The sequence below is a fragment of the Anopheles coluzzii genome, chromosome X (assembly GCF_943734685.1).
Source record: "Anopheles coluzzii chromosome X, AcolN3, whole genome shotgun sequence".
NCBI lineage: Eukaryota > Metazoa > Arthropoda > Insecta > Diptera > Culicidae > Anopheles > Anopheles coluzzii.
The window spans coordinates 16,248,406-16,267,872 of record NC_064669.1 but is presented as its reverse complement, the minus strand read 5'-3'; the positions used below and the strand labels follow the sequence as shown (position 1 = coordinate 16,267,872).

Here is a 19,467-nt window from a genome sequence, read left to right as displayed (position 1 = left end):
TGTTCCAACCAACAATCCATGCAAAAGGCAATGCGCTAGTGACATATTTGCCTTGCATGGATGTTGCTGCTACGACGCGAATCGCTTTTAAAGTTCTTAAATTATTATACGCGCTAAGCCTTGCTTGCCTTTGCAGAACAAAACATAATTTCAGATGTGCAGCAGCAGTGCGTAATTGCAGCTAGAGTGTATTGTAAATAAGACTTGTTTCCCGCCGGGGGGGTGTTTGTGATCCATTCCGTCTCTAGCTCATACCATTCCTTACCCCAGAAACACGTATATAAGGTAACAGAAATTAGGAATAAAGGTAAATACAACAGCAAAAACTATAATCCTACAAAGCGAGCTCCAATAATACACGATTTTGCATGCCCATGCCCAAGTTTCCTTTGTAATTTTTTTTTTGTTCATATTGTTTTCTCCATTTCACCCGTTTTTGCTCTATCTCGGGGTGTTGCTTTTGGCCCGCGCATATTTTGTAATTCTTAAAGAATCTCAAATTAAACACAACGGTCCAGGGAACGTTCGCGTTTGCACACCGTGCGGGGCGGGCGCTCACACGCACTCAGGGAAAAGTAACAAGTAAACCGTTTCCTTAAACCGTATTATTTTGCCCTATTACTTCCTACTTTACGCGTACGCATAATTATATAAATCATTTCTCTATACACACTCACACAACACACCTCCTGTTTTTTGTTTTTTTTTTGCTTTCAACGACACACACGTGGGGTTGTGGGCCAAAGAAGTGCGCACGAATTAGTTGTTTAGTTTGTTGTTTAAATTAAATAATACATGTTGCCTTCAGTTCAACTCCTACACACCCGCCAACGCTTGCCAACTAGTTCGGGTGAACAGAAGGGACCCAAATCATAATTTTGCTTTTACTGTGGGTTTGCTATGCGTTCTTTTCCCGTTTAATAATTAATAATTGATTGTAGCTTCCTGATCGGCGATCAAAATGCTTAGCAAAAAAAAAAAAATGCCGCTCCAAGCGAGGCGAATCGAGATTCCGTTTTCCGATTAGTCGAAACAAATCTATTTAAACGTAAACTAGAGAGCCCCGGCAGTTCATTCACAGGGCTCGGCCTAAAATACCGTTCCAACGGTTGGCTCGATCAGCAGAGTAACGGGTCAATTTAGCAAAAGTCACCGAATGCCGACCTATTGTCGGCTGAAAATAGCAGTTTCAACAACAATAAACAACTTAAATAGCGCGCATTTCGTAACAAAAAAAAAAGAATCTACTCCTGCTTAGCTTTCCTTTTGAGCCTTTGCTTTTTGAGGGGGGAAGGGATGACGGTGGTGCGGGGTCGTGATTTGCTTAACACTGACAGCCTAATTGCTTACATGCTAGATCATACTTTCTTTTGTTTTGTTTTGTCCGTTTGCCGTCAACGCTGCAATTCTGTAATGGAGTTGATTGCTTACGTACTAAATCATAGTTTCTTTTTTTGTTTTTCGTTTGCAATTCTATGATGAGTGGTCTATTCTAAGTCAGGAGAGTACATGAGGCGCGGGGGGGGGGGGGGGAGGAAATAATGAAAAAGTGCAAACAGCTAATTCAGTTCGCAGGAAAGCCCAAGCACGAGTGTGTGCTGCGGCCCAATTGTGTCACAAATGCAATTTGCAACGACAGCCTCGAGCTTGCAGTGAACTATAAATGAAGTAAGTTTTTTGGTTTCGTTAAGAATATTTTAAAATCTGAACCATTATCAGCCCGAGCGTGGTGTATTCCTCGCATCAGCTGCTAATGTGTGTCACACATTGTGACGATTAACCTAAAAAATACATCCCGAATAAACTAAGAAAATAATAATAATAATAATAATAATAATAATGAACAAAGCAAAACGCTCGTGAATCGCGCTTTTTGTATGTTTGCTGTTCCCATCAACATGGTCGCGGCAGTCGCAAGCGTCGTCTGCTGCGCGAGCAGAACGACAGGAAACACCGATAATATATCGGTCGGACCAGAAGGATGGTCTGCATTGTGGGTCAACGCTTGTGCGCTGGCGTTGCGTGTGTGTGTGTGAATTGTTGTGTATCCTCGTCTCAGAATCAAAGGACTAGATATAGGGTGATGCAGCACACCAATCACGTGGGGCGCTAAATCTATCTGTCTGCCCGCCAGGCGCACTACTCTAGCAAGGGGAGGGGGGGAGGGGATAAAACCAAAACCCATTTCGTTTTAATATCATGACAAATACAAGCAAATGCTTGTTGCTTCCCTGTTCGATTTTCGTTTTGTCCCGGGTTCGTCCTCTCCGCAGCGTGAGGAAAACATAAGAAAAAAAGAAGAGGTAGTGATCATTGATGGTTAGAATCGTCCAGTGCGGGCGAGTGGCGGCGGTGTGTGGGGGGCTGCGACCTCTACTTTCCTTACAAGTTTGCCCACTTTGCTTCGCTATCAGTTTTGTTTGTTTGTTTGCTACATGAACTCTTTTTGCTGCCCGCTCGCCGTGTGGCGCTTACACGCAGTGCCGGACGGCGAACATACACCGGGAGGATATGTCGCCCCGTCCGCACGGGTACGTTTGTTTGTGTTTTGCTTGCATTAATATCTTTAGAGACTGGGTTTTTGCTGTAGCGGGACCGTTGTCAGTCGCCTTGATTTTTTTTTAAATGTATATTCAAAATACCGATATTTAGCTATAATCCTTTCATCCCCCCCCCCTCCTTCCGTTTCCGTTTTCCCGTTTGCTTTGATATAAAGAATGGTGCTCTCTCTTAGTAATGCTACGCGTTAAAAATTGCTTTTCGACCGTATCCTTTGCCCGCTTTAGTGGTGTTTGTGAGTGGGAGTGCTTGGGCTCGTGCTGCTTTGCGCCACCTTTGCAGAACCGGACTATTGGTCTGTGTTTGACGGGTGCTAAGAGCTAATCTACGCCCTTTTTCCCCCCTCCGGCACTGTTCCTGCTTCCTGCTCGCAAGCGTCGCCAAAAGGTGTGCTGCCCTTTTGGGGTGTGCTGGAGTTGCTTGAAGCGTTGAAGCGGTGATGTGCCGATGAACGAGTTTACTACTATTCTGTCCGGTTCGCAAGCGCGCGCGCACACACACACGAGAAGATAGAAGGGAAGAAGGGGAGCACAATGCGCCACCCAGTAGTATGAGAGTGCCCAAAACGCGTTTGTATCTGCACTGAACGTAGCGCGCCAGAAGTCGCACCGTAAAGTAGCGTACATTTGCCTGGGAGAGGAGGGGGGAGTTAGAATGAGGTAACGAAAAGGAGAAAAATCTTAACCGCTAAGAGCGTGTCGCACGTAAAAACTAACTCCCCATCATCATTACGCTTTCGAGATCTCGACACACCAACAGTGAACGACGCGGGAGGCGTGCGCACACGCAAAGGTGTGGTGACCGCGAACCGCGGCAAACTTCCCTCCATCCACACACCATGTACCATACGCTCCACCCCCGGCCGCCATCCCCGGCGCCTTAGACGGTGACGAGCGCCCGGACGTCCTTCTGCACCACGTAGAACTTGTTCTTCTTCCCGACCAGCCCCCAGATGACGGCCACGTTCTCGATCACCACGTTGATCGGGATGGTGCACAGGGCGCCGAGCACGCACGCGAGAAACTTCACCAGCCCGAACCGGTACAGCGAGAACGACTTGATCACGCCGAACACGTACATGTAGATGTTGAAGCCGGCGATGAACGCGCACACGAAGTCGATCAGGTTCGGGCACGGGATCGGGTAGATCGCGGCAAAGATCATGTTCGAGGTGGAGAGCGGCATCGTGATCCAGGAGCAGAGGCTGATGCCGAGCAGCACCTTGTTCCGCAGCGGTATCTCGGTGGAGCGGACGACGAGCAGGATGCCCTGGAGCCAGCGCTTGCGCTGCTGCAGGAAGTCGGTCAGCGTGAACGGGGACTTTTCGTACATCTCGCCCTCGATGAAGTTGAACGTGTAGCCCTGGGCGAAGGCGCGCATCGCGAAGAAGCAATCCTCCGCCACCGAGCCGTCGATGCCGTTGTCGAACGAAACTGCCTTTTCCGCGTGAACCTTTAGGAAACAGAGAAAAAAAAACAAGGTCAGTGTGTGTGTGTGCCCTAGTGATGGGAAAAATGAAGTTTTCGTCGGAGTCGATTCCGATTAACTCCGAGGTTTTATAATAGTTCAGAATAGGTTCAGATTCCGGATAATAGCTTCAGAATCTATTTCCGGAATCGGAATGAGTTTCGAATCGGGTCAGGAATCGGAATCAGCTCCAAAATTGGCTCCGGAATCGGAATCGGCTCCGGAATCGAAATCAGCTCTGAAATTGGCTCCGAAATTGGCTTCGGAATCAAAATCGACTCCGGAATCGGAATCAGTTTCGAAATCGGAATCGGTTCCGGAATCGGAATTGGTTCCGAAATCAGAATCGGCTCCAGAATCGGAATCAGTTCCGGAATTGGCTCCGGCACCGGAATCAGCTACGGAATTGGTTCCGGAATTGGCTTCGGCATCGGCTCCGGAATCAGAATCGTGTCCGGAATCGGCTTTCGAATCAGAATCGGGTCCGGAATCTGAATCAGGTCCGGAATCTGAATCGGGCCCGGTATCTGAATCGGGTCCAGAATCGGAGTTGTCTCCAGAATCAGAATCGGCTTCGAAATTGGAGTCGGTTTCGGTATCGCCATAAAAATAGACGTTTGGGTCCAATGATGTTACGTATTAAAAGCCGCAAAGAATTCAAATTTACTTGTCTCAAGGAAAAATGATCCAGTCTTAAGGTGATTCCCAGTCCGGGAATCAATCCGATTTCGCTGTTGAAACTTCTTATTTCAATTCAAGCAATGATTCTCATTCCGGGGCGAATTCCAATTATGGAGACAATTTTGATTCCGTTTTCAAAGCAAATAATAATTCCCAGGCCAATTTCGATTCCGAAGCCGATTCTGATTCCGGAGCCTCGATTCCGGAATAGGCTCCGGAGCAGACTCCGAATTCGGCTTCGTAGTTAACTCCAAAATCGACTCCGGAGTTAACTCCGAAATCGGCTCCAAAATCGGCTCCGATATCGGAATCCGCTCCGGAATCGGAATCGGGTAGGTTCCTTACCTGCGTCACCACGTAGCTACCCTTCCAGCTGAAGTACGGCTTGTGGAACATCTTGAACTGCAACCGCAGCTTGCCCATATCGTCCGACACCCGGAAGCTGTCGGCGAGCGTCGTCAGCCAGTTGACCACATTCTCGTTCGCGTACGTGATCAGCCCCTGCCCGAACGGGTGCTTCCCGTCCAGCACGAAGTTGATGATGCCGCGCACACTGTTCTCCGTCAGCAGTGTCTCCTCGTCCAGGTGCACCACCCAGTCGTTGTTGTTCAGCACGTTCACCGTATCCTCTAGGCAGTACTGCAGCGCCCGCGCCTTAAACATCGCGCCCGTCTTCGTCTTGTACTCCTTCGGCACGACGATCTCGCGCGTCCGCCGGTGCTTCGGCAGCCCGATCGGCTTGTCCGTCACCACCTCGATCAGGAAGTTCTCCAGCCCGGTGTCCAGGCAGGTGTTCATGTTGCGCAGCACGTTCGTCTTCACCAGCTCCGCGTAGTCGCCGCGCGTCACGATCCGGATGCAGATGAACGGGGCGAGCAGGGGCGATCCCTTGAGCACCACCTTCTCCGGGAACGCATTGTAGATGACGAGCCCGAAGAAGTTGAACAGCACCTGCGGCAGCGTCAGGAAGGTGAGCAGCCGGAGCAGGTACAGGACGATCGTTAGCAGTGTACCATACTCCTCCCACGGGTCGATCGCGACGAACGCGCTCTCCGTCACCTTGATGCCGCCGCAGAAGATCTCGAACACGATCAGCAGCCCGAACAGTAGCGCACAGTGCAGGATGTGCTTGCTGGTGGAGTTGAGCATCGCTCGGTCGGCTTTGGGTTTGCTGGCGTGGTGTTCGGTTTTATTTACGTTTTGCTTTTTTTTGAGCCGGAGGGGCGCGCAAGAAACAGGGACGTGTCTATCTCTCAATCTCACACACACACACGTGTAGCTTATGCCCTGGCTTGGACGGCGTCGGTTAAGAATATTGTGAGCAGAGCTGCTGCTTCTGCTGCTGCTGCTACTCGGCAAACCATCAAGCGCAGGACGAAACAGGCTTTAAGTTCGCTTTGGTCGCATCGTTGTACAGCGACCAATGAGCGCACTAAGGACGTGCTGGATCCCGGTGTGCGTCTCGAAAGGGTGCTGCTGCACCCTTGCTTGCTGCAGGTGTGTGATGAGAGTCAAATCGGTGTGTTGTTGGGTTCCTAAAAGTAAAAAAAGTAAAAGGAGAAACCCGTTAGTGTGTGTTGAACCCAAAAAAATGTCCCTTAAACACGTCTTTCTTTTTCTTTTGCCATCTTGCAAATACGCAGGACAAAGGGTTGTGTAAATAAAGATAAGATTACGGTTTGCAGGCAACACACTTCTGGGCTAGTTATTACTAGTTCCTACTTTGCCATAGGTTCGGGATTTGCGTAAAGCGTTCTCGCACAAACAGCACGGTGCACTCGATCCTTTATCGCGGTTCAAAAATCGACCTTATCTTGTATCGCAAAAAAAAGTGGAAAAGAAAGAATAAGCACACGCCCGTACCGGTACGCGCGAGGGCAGGCAGAGAGACAGCGGCAAAATGCTGCATTAGATAAGATGTAATACCCCGCTAGCTGCAAATCATATGCTTCAAAACGGTAGAACGGTGTAGTGGTGGGTATTGCCCGTCCACAGTAAACATAACGTTGTGTAATCGATACCGCACCGGATCAGGTACGCACGGAGGAAGCCGGGCGATCCGATCTGGCCCGTGGGAAAAAGGGAACCGGAGCGGTGGGCAAGAACGAAAAGGGAAGTTATCACACCTGAAGGTGTCCAGTGTAGCGACCGCGACGCTCATCGCGGTAAGGTTCTCGCCAGTTCATCCACAACGGCATGTGACGACTAGTCGAGTAGTCGACGAGTAGCGCGATTGCATCTGGATTGTTGTTGTTGTTGTTTTTTTTGCTCTTCTTTTTTGTTTTGCCGTGTTGTTTTACATCAATAACACGCGGACGAGTTCGGTTATGCAACCGTGACATCATCATGCGAGATGACAGGGTGGAGAGATGGTTGGGGACGTTCGGAGGAAAATGGATGCAGCTGTTAGTTCCACGCGCTAGCAAAAGCAAGAGAGCCGGAGCGCGGGTCTTTCCCTCAATGCCGGTGTAACGCTTGGCACAACCACCACAAACACCTCCGTCGCGATTTTAAAGGTGTGATCAGGTTTTACCATCGACATCTAGATTTAGCGAAGCGTGCCTCACTCACCACCAGAAGACCTCGCTAAATAAACACTCGCGTGTTGTGCCCTGAGCTTGGTTTGAGTGATCGTCTCTCGCAAAACATTGATACAGTGCGCAATGAAAATTCCAGTAGGTGCGTTAGTATCTCTAAAACCCAAAAAAAAACGGCTTCTTCAATTAAATATCTCCCTCCGTGTGTTCTGAACGCATATGACCCCTATATCAATTGCATTGGGTCACACTATTAACCCTCATCAAATGCTGTGTGCTCCCTCGCTCGGCTGCCGCTTAGAGCGGTACTGGCAGAGCGCACGAAACACTGTTGTTAATTAAAACCTCAGGCGAACCGTCACGCCCTTGGCGGAATGAGACACGCCAGGTTGCCAGTAGCCACCACCGGAACCTTCGGTCTTGGAGTTCACGTGTGCTTCACCATCCTAAAGGCGAAGAAACAAACCAACTCCACACACACACACACACGCGCACATTTTGACAGCTTACGGTCGACGGATTGTAAACCCCTAACGGACATAGTTTTGAAAAAAAATTGACCAAACATAGGACTAAACCTTGAAGCTTGCACCGAACGCAAAACCTAACCTAACTTTCGGTTTCGGCTAGTCCTCCTGTGCAGGCATTGTGCTGTGTCTTTTACCCAAAGGGGGAAAACTACTAGCAGTATGGTACATAATACAAATATTCCACAATGGTACGATCCTTCCTAGAGTTAGACGCTTACTGTTACAGTTCTTTTCTCCCCCATACTGTGACGTGTTCAGAACGGGTAGGATAGAGAGCATACGGAACAGATTCTCCAGAATAGCAATGTACCGATTACAGTAGCCGTCCTCACAGCAATTCGATTACATGTCACCGGTGTATGTTACTAGATATGCAAACCTTGATATGGAATGACAAACTCGTTTTGGGTCGCGGGCTGGATTACAGTTGAAAATGTTCTTGCAGGCCGCAGTTGAGCGGGGAGTACTACTTTCGAACGACGAAAATCATTAAGGACTTATTCTTGGACCTACAATCTTATCTACATTGTTTCGTAACCTACGTACCTAACCTAACCTACGATAACTCAACATTTTAGCACTACACCGGCAAACGTTGGATAGCACTATCAACACTCTCGTCCCTCATATTCACTCCGTTTCCAACAAAAAAAAAATGTAAAGTGTTCAATCCATTTGTTTATATTTACTCCGTCTGCCGGTTGCTGCGACCCACTGTCAAACACACAGGTGCAAGAACAAAAATGTCGACGAAACCTTCATCGATTTGAATGGCGAAAACGATACCAATTTGAGTGCTTCCGACGGAATCGAATGTATGTGTAGCTTACTTCACACATTGTTAATCGAACTCTAAAACTGAATGTTGAAACTTAGTGGATGCAGAATGTTAACTCCCTTAGTGGATAAACATTAGTACACCCGTTTTTCTTGTCTTGTAATCAACAACCTATTTCTGCTTCATTCTAATAACTGCCAAAGATCTTCGCGCTGTATGTTTGACATGTCTGCACAGGCATTACAGGCTCTCTTTTGTCGTGAAGTTACTCAGCGGGGACATATAGACGCTCCCTATCTGCTAGAAAAAAGCTGAACTTTAATGCTCCTGAACGACCTCTCAGGTCACGTGAGCTGTTAAGACGCTTATACACCAAATGATAAAACGCTTCAAACAACTATCAAAGATTTTTATACTTCAACATTGATATAAACCAGTTCAAACCCAATTGTCTTTCGTTTCCTCTGTTTGATAGCGCTGCAGCTCAGTTTGTAAATACATCTAGGGTATATTATATAAGTAAGTGTCCCACCCTGGACCTAGACAAGACACTAAATGACAAATAAACAAACAAATGGTAACCTCTGCAGATGCCTCCGCGTTCCGCACAGCAAGGGCACACGTACAACACCCGGCGTTCGGCAACACACTGCACTGCCCGACTCTGTGGCTGCAGCTATGTCCGATAAGTACCGGATGATCGTTCGGGGGTAGAGTTGCTTGGTATGTTGCTGCCTTCCTCCTTTCTTCTTCTTTTTCTATTTTTTTTTCTCGTTCTACTGGGAAGTTTGAGAGATTGCATCGAGCACTTGTTGCTCGGCTCACAGCACTAGCGGGCAAAAGCAATGGTTCGATTGATAAATTTGGAAGTGATACACCCCATCAGCTGCCCCCCCCCCCCCCCCCCCCCTGATACCCGGGAATCAGAAAACAATGCCGATCGGTGCTGTTCCAACGGCAATTCAACTAATGCGGAGAGTACATTGTGACGATAATGGGCGGTCGTAAAATGGGAAGACTAGCGAAGGGGGCTGCTGCCGAGAGACAGAGCGTTGGGTGGCATGGTAGCAGTGCTCCGCCAGCACCCCTTACCCTTAACCTTGGGTCGTAATCTCTTGCCTTTATGTAAGCGCTTGTCGAGGCGGGTTTTTCTTCAAGAAGCTTTTATTCGCTAATTTTTGCCTCCAAGTGTGCTCAAATGTATGGAAGATAAAAGAACACAAAAAAGCGCTTGTTCGTGTATCGTCATTTGATCGCTGGAAAAAAACCGTGTATCGTGTTGTTGACGGTTTGCAGCAAACATAGCGCTACCACAGAAAAAAAGTATGCGTCCGTCTTCAGAGATCGTTCCGAGATTTGATGTCTACAAGCCGGCCTCAATCTAATGGCCGACTACCGAAGCGACAACTCATCGACAGATAGGTACTAATCAAACCCCCCCCCCCCCCCCCCCGGCATAGGTTGCGGCCGGTATGCAGCAACAAAAAATAAACACAAAAGTTAATTAGTCATCCCACCGCGCTCCTGTACAGTCATGCCGGGCAGGGCTTGTTGATACAGCATCAAAGTGATGCACAAATCGAGCGCGCTTCCGGACGGCTCGCGTTATCAGCCTTCGACACACACACACACACTCGGGTAGCAGCAACGTAACGGGAAGAATTGTACGAAATCTAATCATCGAACAAACGGTCCCTCGTACCCAACAGCGTTACAATTTCTTCTGCCACACATACAAACAGAAAAGCAGAAGCTTTGAGTCATCGGTACGCGTTTTGAATGCCGTATGCGGGAAACGCAGGGCCGTCACCACGAGTCGTCGCAACTCGTGACCCACCCGGCGTTCGGCTGAGGACAGAGTTGGGTGATTAATCGCAAGGGGCGTCATCGTTTTGTTGGTAGAACTGCAGGCTGATGAATTCCGAAGAAAGTACCGGTCTGACCTCCCTAGCCAGTACCTTATACCGCGTGATACCGCAGCAAGGGTGGGCAATAATAAATCGATTTCGTAAGGCAAAAATGATTAAACCCTGTGTGTGTGTGTGGTGTGGACTATGGTTTGTGTGTGTGTGTGTATGCGCACTGCAATCGGAAAACACTTGTCGCTAGACACACAACAATCGACCCCTTTCATTCGAACGGTGGGAACCGACCGACGGAGTGTGGGACGCCTGCCTGGATGCCAAAGATGGACCCGCACATCTCTCCTCCCTCCTTCATCCGCTTATCGGGAGTAGGGCTGTCAAAGTACATGCCGTTCCACCGGTGCTCGTCTTGAACAATTCCAGGCTTTTGGGACCGGAGGTTCGTCATCTGGCCTTATCGTAAAACATTGCATGTTTTTTTTTTTATTGCCACCATATTACGACCATAATCGCTCGTGCCGGGCCTCGAATCTCGATGCCCTGACACATCACACGTCCTCCAATAGCCAGCTTGCCAGGGTGAAAAAGCGTGAAACGAAGGCCCCGGATGACTTGAGTGGTTTTACTTGGACCGAGGGAGCGAGAGAGAGCCAGCGGGACGTTTTGTTTTTTGTAATTTGAACGTGCACTAATGAATATTTAGCCCTTGGTAACATCTTACGACACTGCTGATAGTGTGTCTAGCAGTGCGACACATTCCACCCATTCCTAAAGTAGAGAGCAAAATGAAAAAAAAAGAAGCAAAATTATATCAGACAGTGGCGGCACAGAAATTGTGGGCAGAACCATCGCCAGATAAATTCTAGCACTTTAGCAAACATACGCTCTTGTATCTGTAGCAAACAATCTAGCTAATTTGCTTACTGCCAGCCCCACTATCTCTTTCTCTCTCTCTCTCTCTCTCATTTCGAACACCGTGCTAGTAGATCCGCGCTTGCACGGCATTCGCTAATTAAATGCGTTAATTAGTAGCGCCTCTCCACCCAGGCACCACGCGCCTTACACCACCACCCACGCAGGGCAGGTTGAGTTTAACCTTGCGGGCTGGTACGTGCGGGCTGGAACGGAATATCAATCAAGTAACCTCAACCTTTTTTTCTACGCTTGCTGCAGCTACTGTACCAAGTGGTTGAGTGCCTCGGGTTTGTTGGGTTTTTGTTATTGTTGTACTGGGTTGTCTTCTAACTTTTGAATAACATGCTCCCTAACGCATACCACAGTAATCGTAGTAAGTCTAAGCTCCGTCATTCTAGATGTAAAGGGGTCTCGTTCAATCATGAATTTAACCAATTTCAAAGTTGAAGTCTTTTGAAGATTTCCCATGTAATTTCAACAGTGGTTCTTATGATTCATGAAGTGTGTACCACTAAATTCTCGTATACATTCAGGCTTATTCTATTCTTGCAATTAGTGTTGGGTAAATCTGATTCAGATTCATGAATTTGAATGAATCAATGATTCAATGAGTCTGAATCTCGGTTGGAAATATGCAAGAATCTCAAAACAAAGCTCAACAAAGCTTGAGCTTCTTCTTCTTCTTCTTCTTCTTGGTGTAACAACCAACATGGTCATGCCATGCTATACAGGCATTCAAGACTTCTTGGTACCACGCAGCCGATTCCTGAGCCGATTCTAGAGCAGATTCCGAGCCGACTCCGATTCCGGCACCAGCTCCGGAGTCAGAATTGGCTCCGGGATCGGATTTGGCCCGGAAATCGCAATTACCTCTAGAACCAGAATCTAGAATTGAAATGAGACGTTTTCAAAGCGAAATCAATCCCGGAATCTCCACGAGAATGGATCGTTTACAAGTAAAAAAGAAGTAAACAAGAAGTAAATTTGAGTTCTTGACGGCTACTGATACATTCGTTCTCGCTGCATAGGACGTTAACGCCTATTCTCAAGGAGATACCGAAATCGAATTTGATTCCAGAGCCGATTCTGATTGTGAAGGCGACTTCGGGATCAATTTCGGGTCACATTTCTGAAACCGATTTCTGAAACTGATTCTTAAATCGATTCCGATTCGGGAGCCGATTCCTGAGCCGATTCTAGAGTAGATTCCGCCGAGCCGACTCCGATTCCGGCATCAGCTCCGGGATCGGAATTGGCCCAGAAATCAAAATCAGCTCCAGAATCAGAATCTAGAATTGAAATCAGAAGTTTTAAAAGCGAAATCAATCCCAGAATCTCACGTAAACGAGAAGTAAACAAGAAGTAAATTTGAGTTCTTGACGGCTATTGATACAATCGTGCTAGCTGCAAAGGACCGAAATGCCTATTCTCAAGGAGATACCGAAATCGAATTTGATTCCAGAGCCGATTCTGATTGTGAAGGCGACTTCGGGATCAATTTCGGGTCCCATTTCTGAAACCGATTTCTGAAACTGATTCCTAAATCGATTCCGATTCCGTGAGCCGATCCCAGAGCCGATTCCGGAACCGAACGTTGGATTGTCTATAAGGAATTTCCTTACTTTTGGGCTAACGTTCTAGCTTGGTAAGCTTATTTTAAAGTCTTCGCCGAGAAATCGTCACAATCAGCCTTGTCGACTGCCCTCCTGTGTCTATTGATGTTCCCTTCCTCAGACTGCTAAAACGGGAAACATATTGCAATCGAGCAAACGAATCAAATGTATCGACTCGAATATAGAAAAAAGAATAGAACAAACCCCATTAAGCATTCCTACAACTCGCGCAATCGCGAATTCGTAGCCAGAACGCGAACGTGAGCGTGGCAATGCAACGTTGTTTTATTCCATGCTCATCGATCCTAACACACGGGGCCGGTTTCTCGAACGCAATTCCAAACGCGCTGTACCCACCACCGTAAAGCACACACTACACACCATTGTGAATGGGTGGTTCCTGCCCGGTGAAGCACCCAGTGACATTCGGAGTGGAGCGGGCGTGCGCCCGCCTAATCAGCGTCACGTTGCAGCCGCGTGTGTGCCCGGTCCTGGGGCAGGGGCAAAGTAGAAGGGATGACACACACACACAAATACACACTACTTACGGTGCGCTTACGGAACACAACTAGCTGCTCTTACTCCCGGAGTTCTGCGCTCCACTAGCAGCTGATTGTTTGTTTAATTTCTTCTCCCGCAACCCCCTGTTCCCTTTTTTTCCACACGAGGAAAATACATGAACGCATGAAAGCTGAACCGACCAGCCAGCAGGGTATATGGAGTTACCTCGACCGTACTCGTAGAGGAGCTTCTTAAAAAGAGAATTGTAATTGAGGTGGGGTGGCGGAGCGATGTTGCATTATTAATAAACATCAAACAGTGGGCTGCACTGATATTGATGCCCTATACTCGTAGCGAATGGGTGGGGAATTGTGTCAAGCACACTCCACAGGATTTACGACCGCCGAAAGGGTAAATATTTGAATCCGATAGCTCAAATAAGCACACTTTCAGGCTTGCTGTTGACTAGCAGAAGAGAAAACTGTGACTTGGGCGTATCGAGACGAAAGGAAAACGAAACCGACGCGTGACCAAACCCAAATAAACCACGTCCAAATGAGTTAATCAATGCTGGCTGTAGGTGCTGCCGGCTAGTAGTGGTTTGGCCATTAGGCTCGAAAACTGTTCAGCGATTAAAGACAAATGTAATATAGCACTGGAATTATAAACAAAACATTATTACGTACAAACAACACTCGTACTCCGCACAGCGGGGAAATGCGTCAACGACGCAATGCATAATGGGAATAAACAATATTGCACCAAAATTTGTGGAGGTCGCACGAGGTCGGCCCGCGAAGGGTAACCCCGCGTGATGATCGAGACCATATCGGCATCCGTTTCCTGCTGTACTTTGTAAGTTTGTTTTTTATACGCCTTCGGGCCAATGATGCCATTGTCGTTTGCCGCCATTGGGGGCGTTCGTGTTGATTTTGGGTGAAATTAAACCGTTTATCCCGTGTAATTTCCCATAACTGTGCAATGATTCATCGAGCCGAGTATTTTAAAGTGCTGTAGAGAATCGTCGAGTGGCTTTGTTGCTGTGCTTTAGCTCCCCGACACGTCATACATTGAAACGAAGGGCAAAACAAAAAAGAGATAAATTGTGTTTTTCTTAATTTCAAACACAATTGCTGTTTGAAGTTAATTTGAATTTAACGGAAAACTGATTTGCTGTTAAAAAAGACCGTGTCAATCCAATCCCACAATACACCTCATTAAAAAGATCAACACACAAGCAATGCCGGAATGCACCCCACAGCACAATTGGGCACATTTTCGTGGCACTTTCTCTTGCTACATCTCGTCTCGTTTTCACCGCCGGGAAAACTGTACCCGCCCGCCGCTGTGCCGCCGGTGCGCACATGCGCAGCACGATGCGAAGCGTACGTCGAAACATGGCGTTCCCCATATGCCGCTTTTCCGTAATAGGAAAAAACACATACACACACACAATCGAGTACAAATAAAACAACTAAAGAAGGCCCGTTTCCCTTTTTCTGCAGCCGCTTTTCGAGCCGCTTCTGCTTTTCGAGCCGCAATCTTTTCGCAAACGTTCAACAAAATGGGCCAGTGGTGTTATCTTTTCGAATGGTGGATTTGCGACAATAGAAAACAATGCTTAAGATCTCTCTCCCTCTCTCTCTCTCTCAGTTGAAAATCCGCTCAAAAATTCACAATCGATGGGCTCCGCTTGACCTATACCAGTGATCGGCAACCTGGTTCAGTCTAAATCGCTGAACGATCGTTTGACAGCGCCTTCAGGCATGGTTTATTCAGCAAGAACTCACCCTACGGAATCGAGCAACAACGGAATCGACAACTGAACAAAACAGCATGCTAGTTAAAGGCGTATTATGTGCAGCATTGTAATTATGATACATCTTATGTGATACATCTTGCAATTCTATCTGTAAATGCTTGAGCTCTGGTATTAAGAAGATGAGGCCTGCTCTCTTAAGGAATTAAATAAGACAACCAATAAAAACAGCCAAATATCTCCATAAGGTACATTCTGAGCGAGCAACAACCTCGAATGCATGATAATTAGTGTTCGGTTGCATAAATCTTTCGTTGCGATTCATTCGTATGAATCTTCAGTGACGATTGATTCGAATCTCGAGTCGAATCTTCAAAGATTCACGAATCTTCAAAGATTCACGAATCTTCATAGATTCATGAACCATCAAAAATTCATGCTTTTCTAAATATTCATGAATCTCCAATCTATAAGCTTCATAAGTCCATTAAAATTAATATATATCCAGGGATTCATTAATATTTTAATAAAAGATTTAAAGAGATTTAAGATTTCCAACGCATTGTATTTTCCCAATCCCACCTAAAACATGCCCGTTGTGGGTTCAAGCATTGCATTAACAATCTCTCCGTAGCAAAACAAACTATCAAGCTACGTGATACTTTCCAAGCAGTATCGAAAGCCTGTATAGGCTGCCATGACCATGTAGGTTGTTACACCAAGAAGATGAATAATAAAAAGCTCCAGCTTTATGATTGTTTAGAGATTTATGAATCCCTTGAGATACGTTAATCTTTCGAGATATAACAATCTATTGAGATTCATGAATCTTTGGAGTTTCAAGATTCTGTCGAAATTCATGATTTTTTGAAAGATTCGTGAATCTTTAGAGATTCATCAATGTTTGAACGAAACCCATGAATCTTTCCAACCGAGATTCAGATTCATTGAATCATTCGAAAGATTCATGAATCTGAAGCAGATTTACCCAACACTAAGGACAATTGTTTACAAATTCACCAAAAAACGGGAGTTAATCTTTTTAAATGTTGATGTCATGATTGCAAATGTTGTTCTCATGTTCCTAAATGTTTGTTTGCTTTAAAGCACCAAACCGGAGACTTCTCAAGAACGAAATTCTTGGGACGGAAGAGGATCCAGACGAACTGAAGGACACGTTCTGTACCAGACCTAGGTAGCAACAAAACATAACAGGACAAAGGCGACAACAGAAAATCTGGTCATTCAACGACAGCTAAACCTGGGATAAGTCTGTTGGAGGAAATTTCTTGGGAATGAAATTAGTCGAAGAAACGGCGTCGTGTAACTAACTTTAACATACGGCTAAATATAATGAAATAAGTGTAAAAACTTTCACCAAGAAATAGAAATGTAGTAACTAATATTTGTGCTACTCTCGCAACACCATTTTCACACACAAAAAAAAAACAAAAACTTCAACAGGAAGATCGTAGCAGTCTCGGCATTATATCTTGTGACGAAAGAAACTATTTTTTTTGTTTTTGATTTGTTTTTATAACATCGTAGCAAGAATGCTGCACAACAGCAAGTAACAGAGATTGACAACCACTGATTAACCGTCCCGTCGCGCCGGAGAGTGAATGAAACTTGTGCACGAACGAAAAACGCTCAGGAAAAACTGCATCGAAATACACTCCCTTCCCCCCATCCCTCATCCCCCTTCAACACCAACAAACACACCACCATACGCGCCACGTGAAAAATCACACGATTCAAGTAGCTCCACTAACCTAGCTTTTCACAGTTTTCACCTCACTTTTCACAATTAAACCAGGCAGCAAAGCGCGGCTTTCCTTTTCGACTCGAGTGTGTGCGTGTGTGTGTGTATTTTATCGTTTTTTTCCTCTCCCCCCCATCTCGCTCTCTTTTTCCGCTCGGAAAATTGCACTCGGATTGCGGCGTTCCGAAACGTCAAATGACGTCACGAGGTTTCTGTTTCTCTTCCGTTCTCTGCGGGAGTGTTTGTCTGTGTGTGTGTGTTGCTTGTAGAACGGCACACCGCCGTAAAGTTTGCTTGCAGGTAGAGGAATTGATTGATTGTCTGTCGCTATCGGTTTGGGGTGGTATTTTTTTTATTTTGTGTCTGCTCTTCTAGCAGTATGACGATGATGTGATAGAAAGAGAAAGAGAAGTGATTTCGCGCCTGTAAAAAGAAATCTCAAATCACACACACACAAACACGCACGCAATCAGAAGTAGGCGCAGAGGCAGTGAGGATCATCACAGATATAAAAAAAAATGAATGCATCTTATATAATTTTGCAAAAAGCCCTCCTCCCTCCTTCCTACCCTGCTCCGCACTGTTTCACTGTTTCGCGAAAAGGACAAGCGAACCGTATGGCACGGGGAAGACCTAATACAACAATTTTCACCAACAATTGAAACCTTCCCACACACACACACACACACAAACGCACACACTGGTGAAGCACCAAACCGCACACACGCACACAGCACCACGCAGCCACGCTCGCACGGCCGGGCGCGGGCTTGGCTTTTTGGTTATGGATTTCTTCTTCTTCTTCTTCTTCTTTTTCTAGCGCTCTTTCCATACCTTTGCGGTCGAGAAATTCGGCACCAATTCTCGCCCCAAACCTTTGTGTGATTTACCTTTTTCTCTCTCTCTCTCCGGTTCCCACTCTTGCGCTCGACCTTTGCCTGCTTCGCCCCACCGTTTCGGTGGACCTGCGGCACTAAAAACAAAAGCGTTTTTGGGCGGAGGAAAAGGAAAACACGACACCCTTCCCCTGCGGTGGTGTTTTACCGGTTCACTGACACTGACAGCGTGCGGAAAGCGGCGGCAGCAGCAGCCTTTCGAAACGGTTTACAACACAACTCTGTGCGGGCCACACACACACACAGGCTACTGGACCACAGCAAGCAATGGCAAATACTACACGCACGCACACACACACACGCGCGCCTGTATGTCAAGGCAGGAGGCGAACGACAGATGTCAAACGCGCGGCGGAAGGCGAAGCAGGCGTTGCGGCAGTGCGACACGCGCAAAAGAGGAGAAACTGTGACGGTTTGTCAGCTTTTCGGTACGCGGGCCCTAGCGCGGCAAAGGGAAAATCCACATCAAACACACACACACACACACGTGTACACACGCAATGGATGGGGCGAGCAGACAAATGTACGACACATACACACAGTGAAATTATTGAACAATGCAAAAACAAACCATCACAGGAAAATTGATGGTATATTGTGTTTGGTGTGTTTGCCGAGCTTTTCACTTAAATATAGACTAACATGGCTTACACGTACGCACATACACATCCATACAAACATTGTCGAATTTTAAAGTCCAAGAACCACATTCAAAACGTTCACAGAGCCCCCGTAGGCAACGCGTCAACAATATGTACTCGGAGCGCACCGAGCAAGCGAAGGGCGTATGAGTTTTCCTCAGGGCGCGCACTAATAGAACATTTTCTAAATAAAAAATACACACACACACACACACAGACACAGAAACCTTGCCGGGAGGTCCTCAAGCCTCATGGGTGGAAATCGAAATGAAGAGCGGAGTCGCCGATAAAAAAATCGAATAAACACACAAACACACACACACACCCACACTTATCGAGCCATATTTGGACACCTGAAGCTCAGAAAACTTTTCCGGGTGTCCCATCGAGTACTTACGCTTGTTTGGTTTTGCTTCATAAACACACGGCTCCCGTTTGATTGCTGAGGACTGGGGCCATCCAGAATCGATAGGAAACGGTTCTCTTCTTTGTTTAGCACCGTCCACCTGCCCGAAAGGTTGGTCGGATTGTTGCAAAGCCCGCCGCTGCTGCTGCTCGGTCCAAATTACAGCTTCCCTCCGCGCTCGGGGTGTTGGGGTGTAGCTACACCGGAACCGCACCCCGTTACACACTGATGAGCCCGCCCGCCGCAACGGGGAAAGGGGATGCTCGGGGCGAGAGGTAGGTGTCTGTCCGCTGTGGTCTACGTGCACCCACCAGGAGCACCATCGAAACCGTACGTTCTGGAGGCAGGCGGCGAACACGTACGCTACACACTCACACACACGGGCGGCCCTACCTATCACGGGGTGGTGCTACTACTGGTCTGAGGCTACCAACATCACGCGCAGTGCACATTATCAACCAGGGCTGTCGGTGCGCGGTTGGCACTCGCCGCGTTAAAATTCGCCCCATCTCTTTCGCTCTGGCGGCAGTCGTATACCCTGCTGCCCGAGATCGGAC

At 47.1% G+C, this 19,467-nt stretch overlaps 1 protein-coding gene across 4 annotated transcripts; it reads right to left on the bottom strand.

The window, feature by feature from the left end:
* Positions 1-970: 970 nt before the first annotated feature.
* Positions 971-19,467, bottom strand: LOC120954003 (beta-1,4-mannosyltransferase egh). 4 transcript variants are annotated; one of them, XM_040374543.2, is made up of 3 exons: positions 18,902-19,467; positions 5,053-6,242; positions 971-4,011 (listed from the first exon to the last, which is right to left on the bottom strand). In XM_040374543.2, exons 2-3 carry the CDS (start codon positions 5,854-5,856, stop codon positions 3,439-3,441), a joined length of 1,377 nt encoding a protein of 458 aa, XP_040230477.1. In that variant the 5' UTR covers positions 5,857-6,242; positions 18,902-19,467; the 3' UTR covers positions 971-3,438. The 4 variants fall into 4 exon arrangements, with proteins under 4 accessions (XP_040230477.1, XP_040230559.1, XP_040230566.1 ...); XM_040374625.2 differs by lacking the exon at positions 18,902-19,467 and adding an exon at positions 17,858-18,328; XM_040374632.2 differs by lacking the exon at positions 18,902-19,467 and adding an exon at positions 16,978-17,093.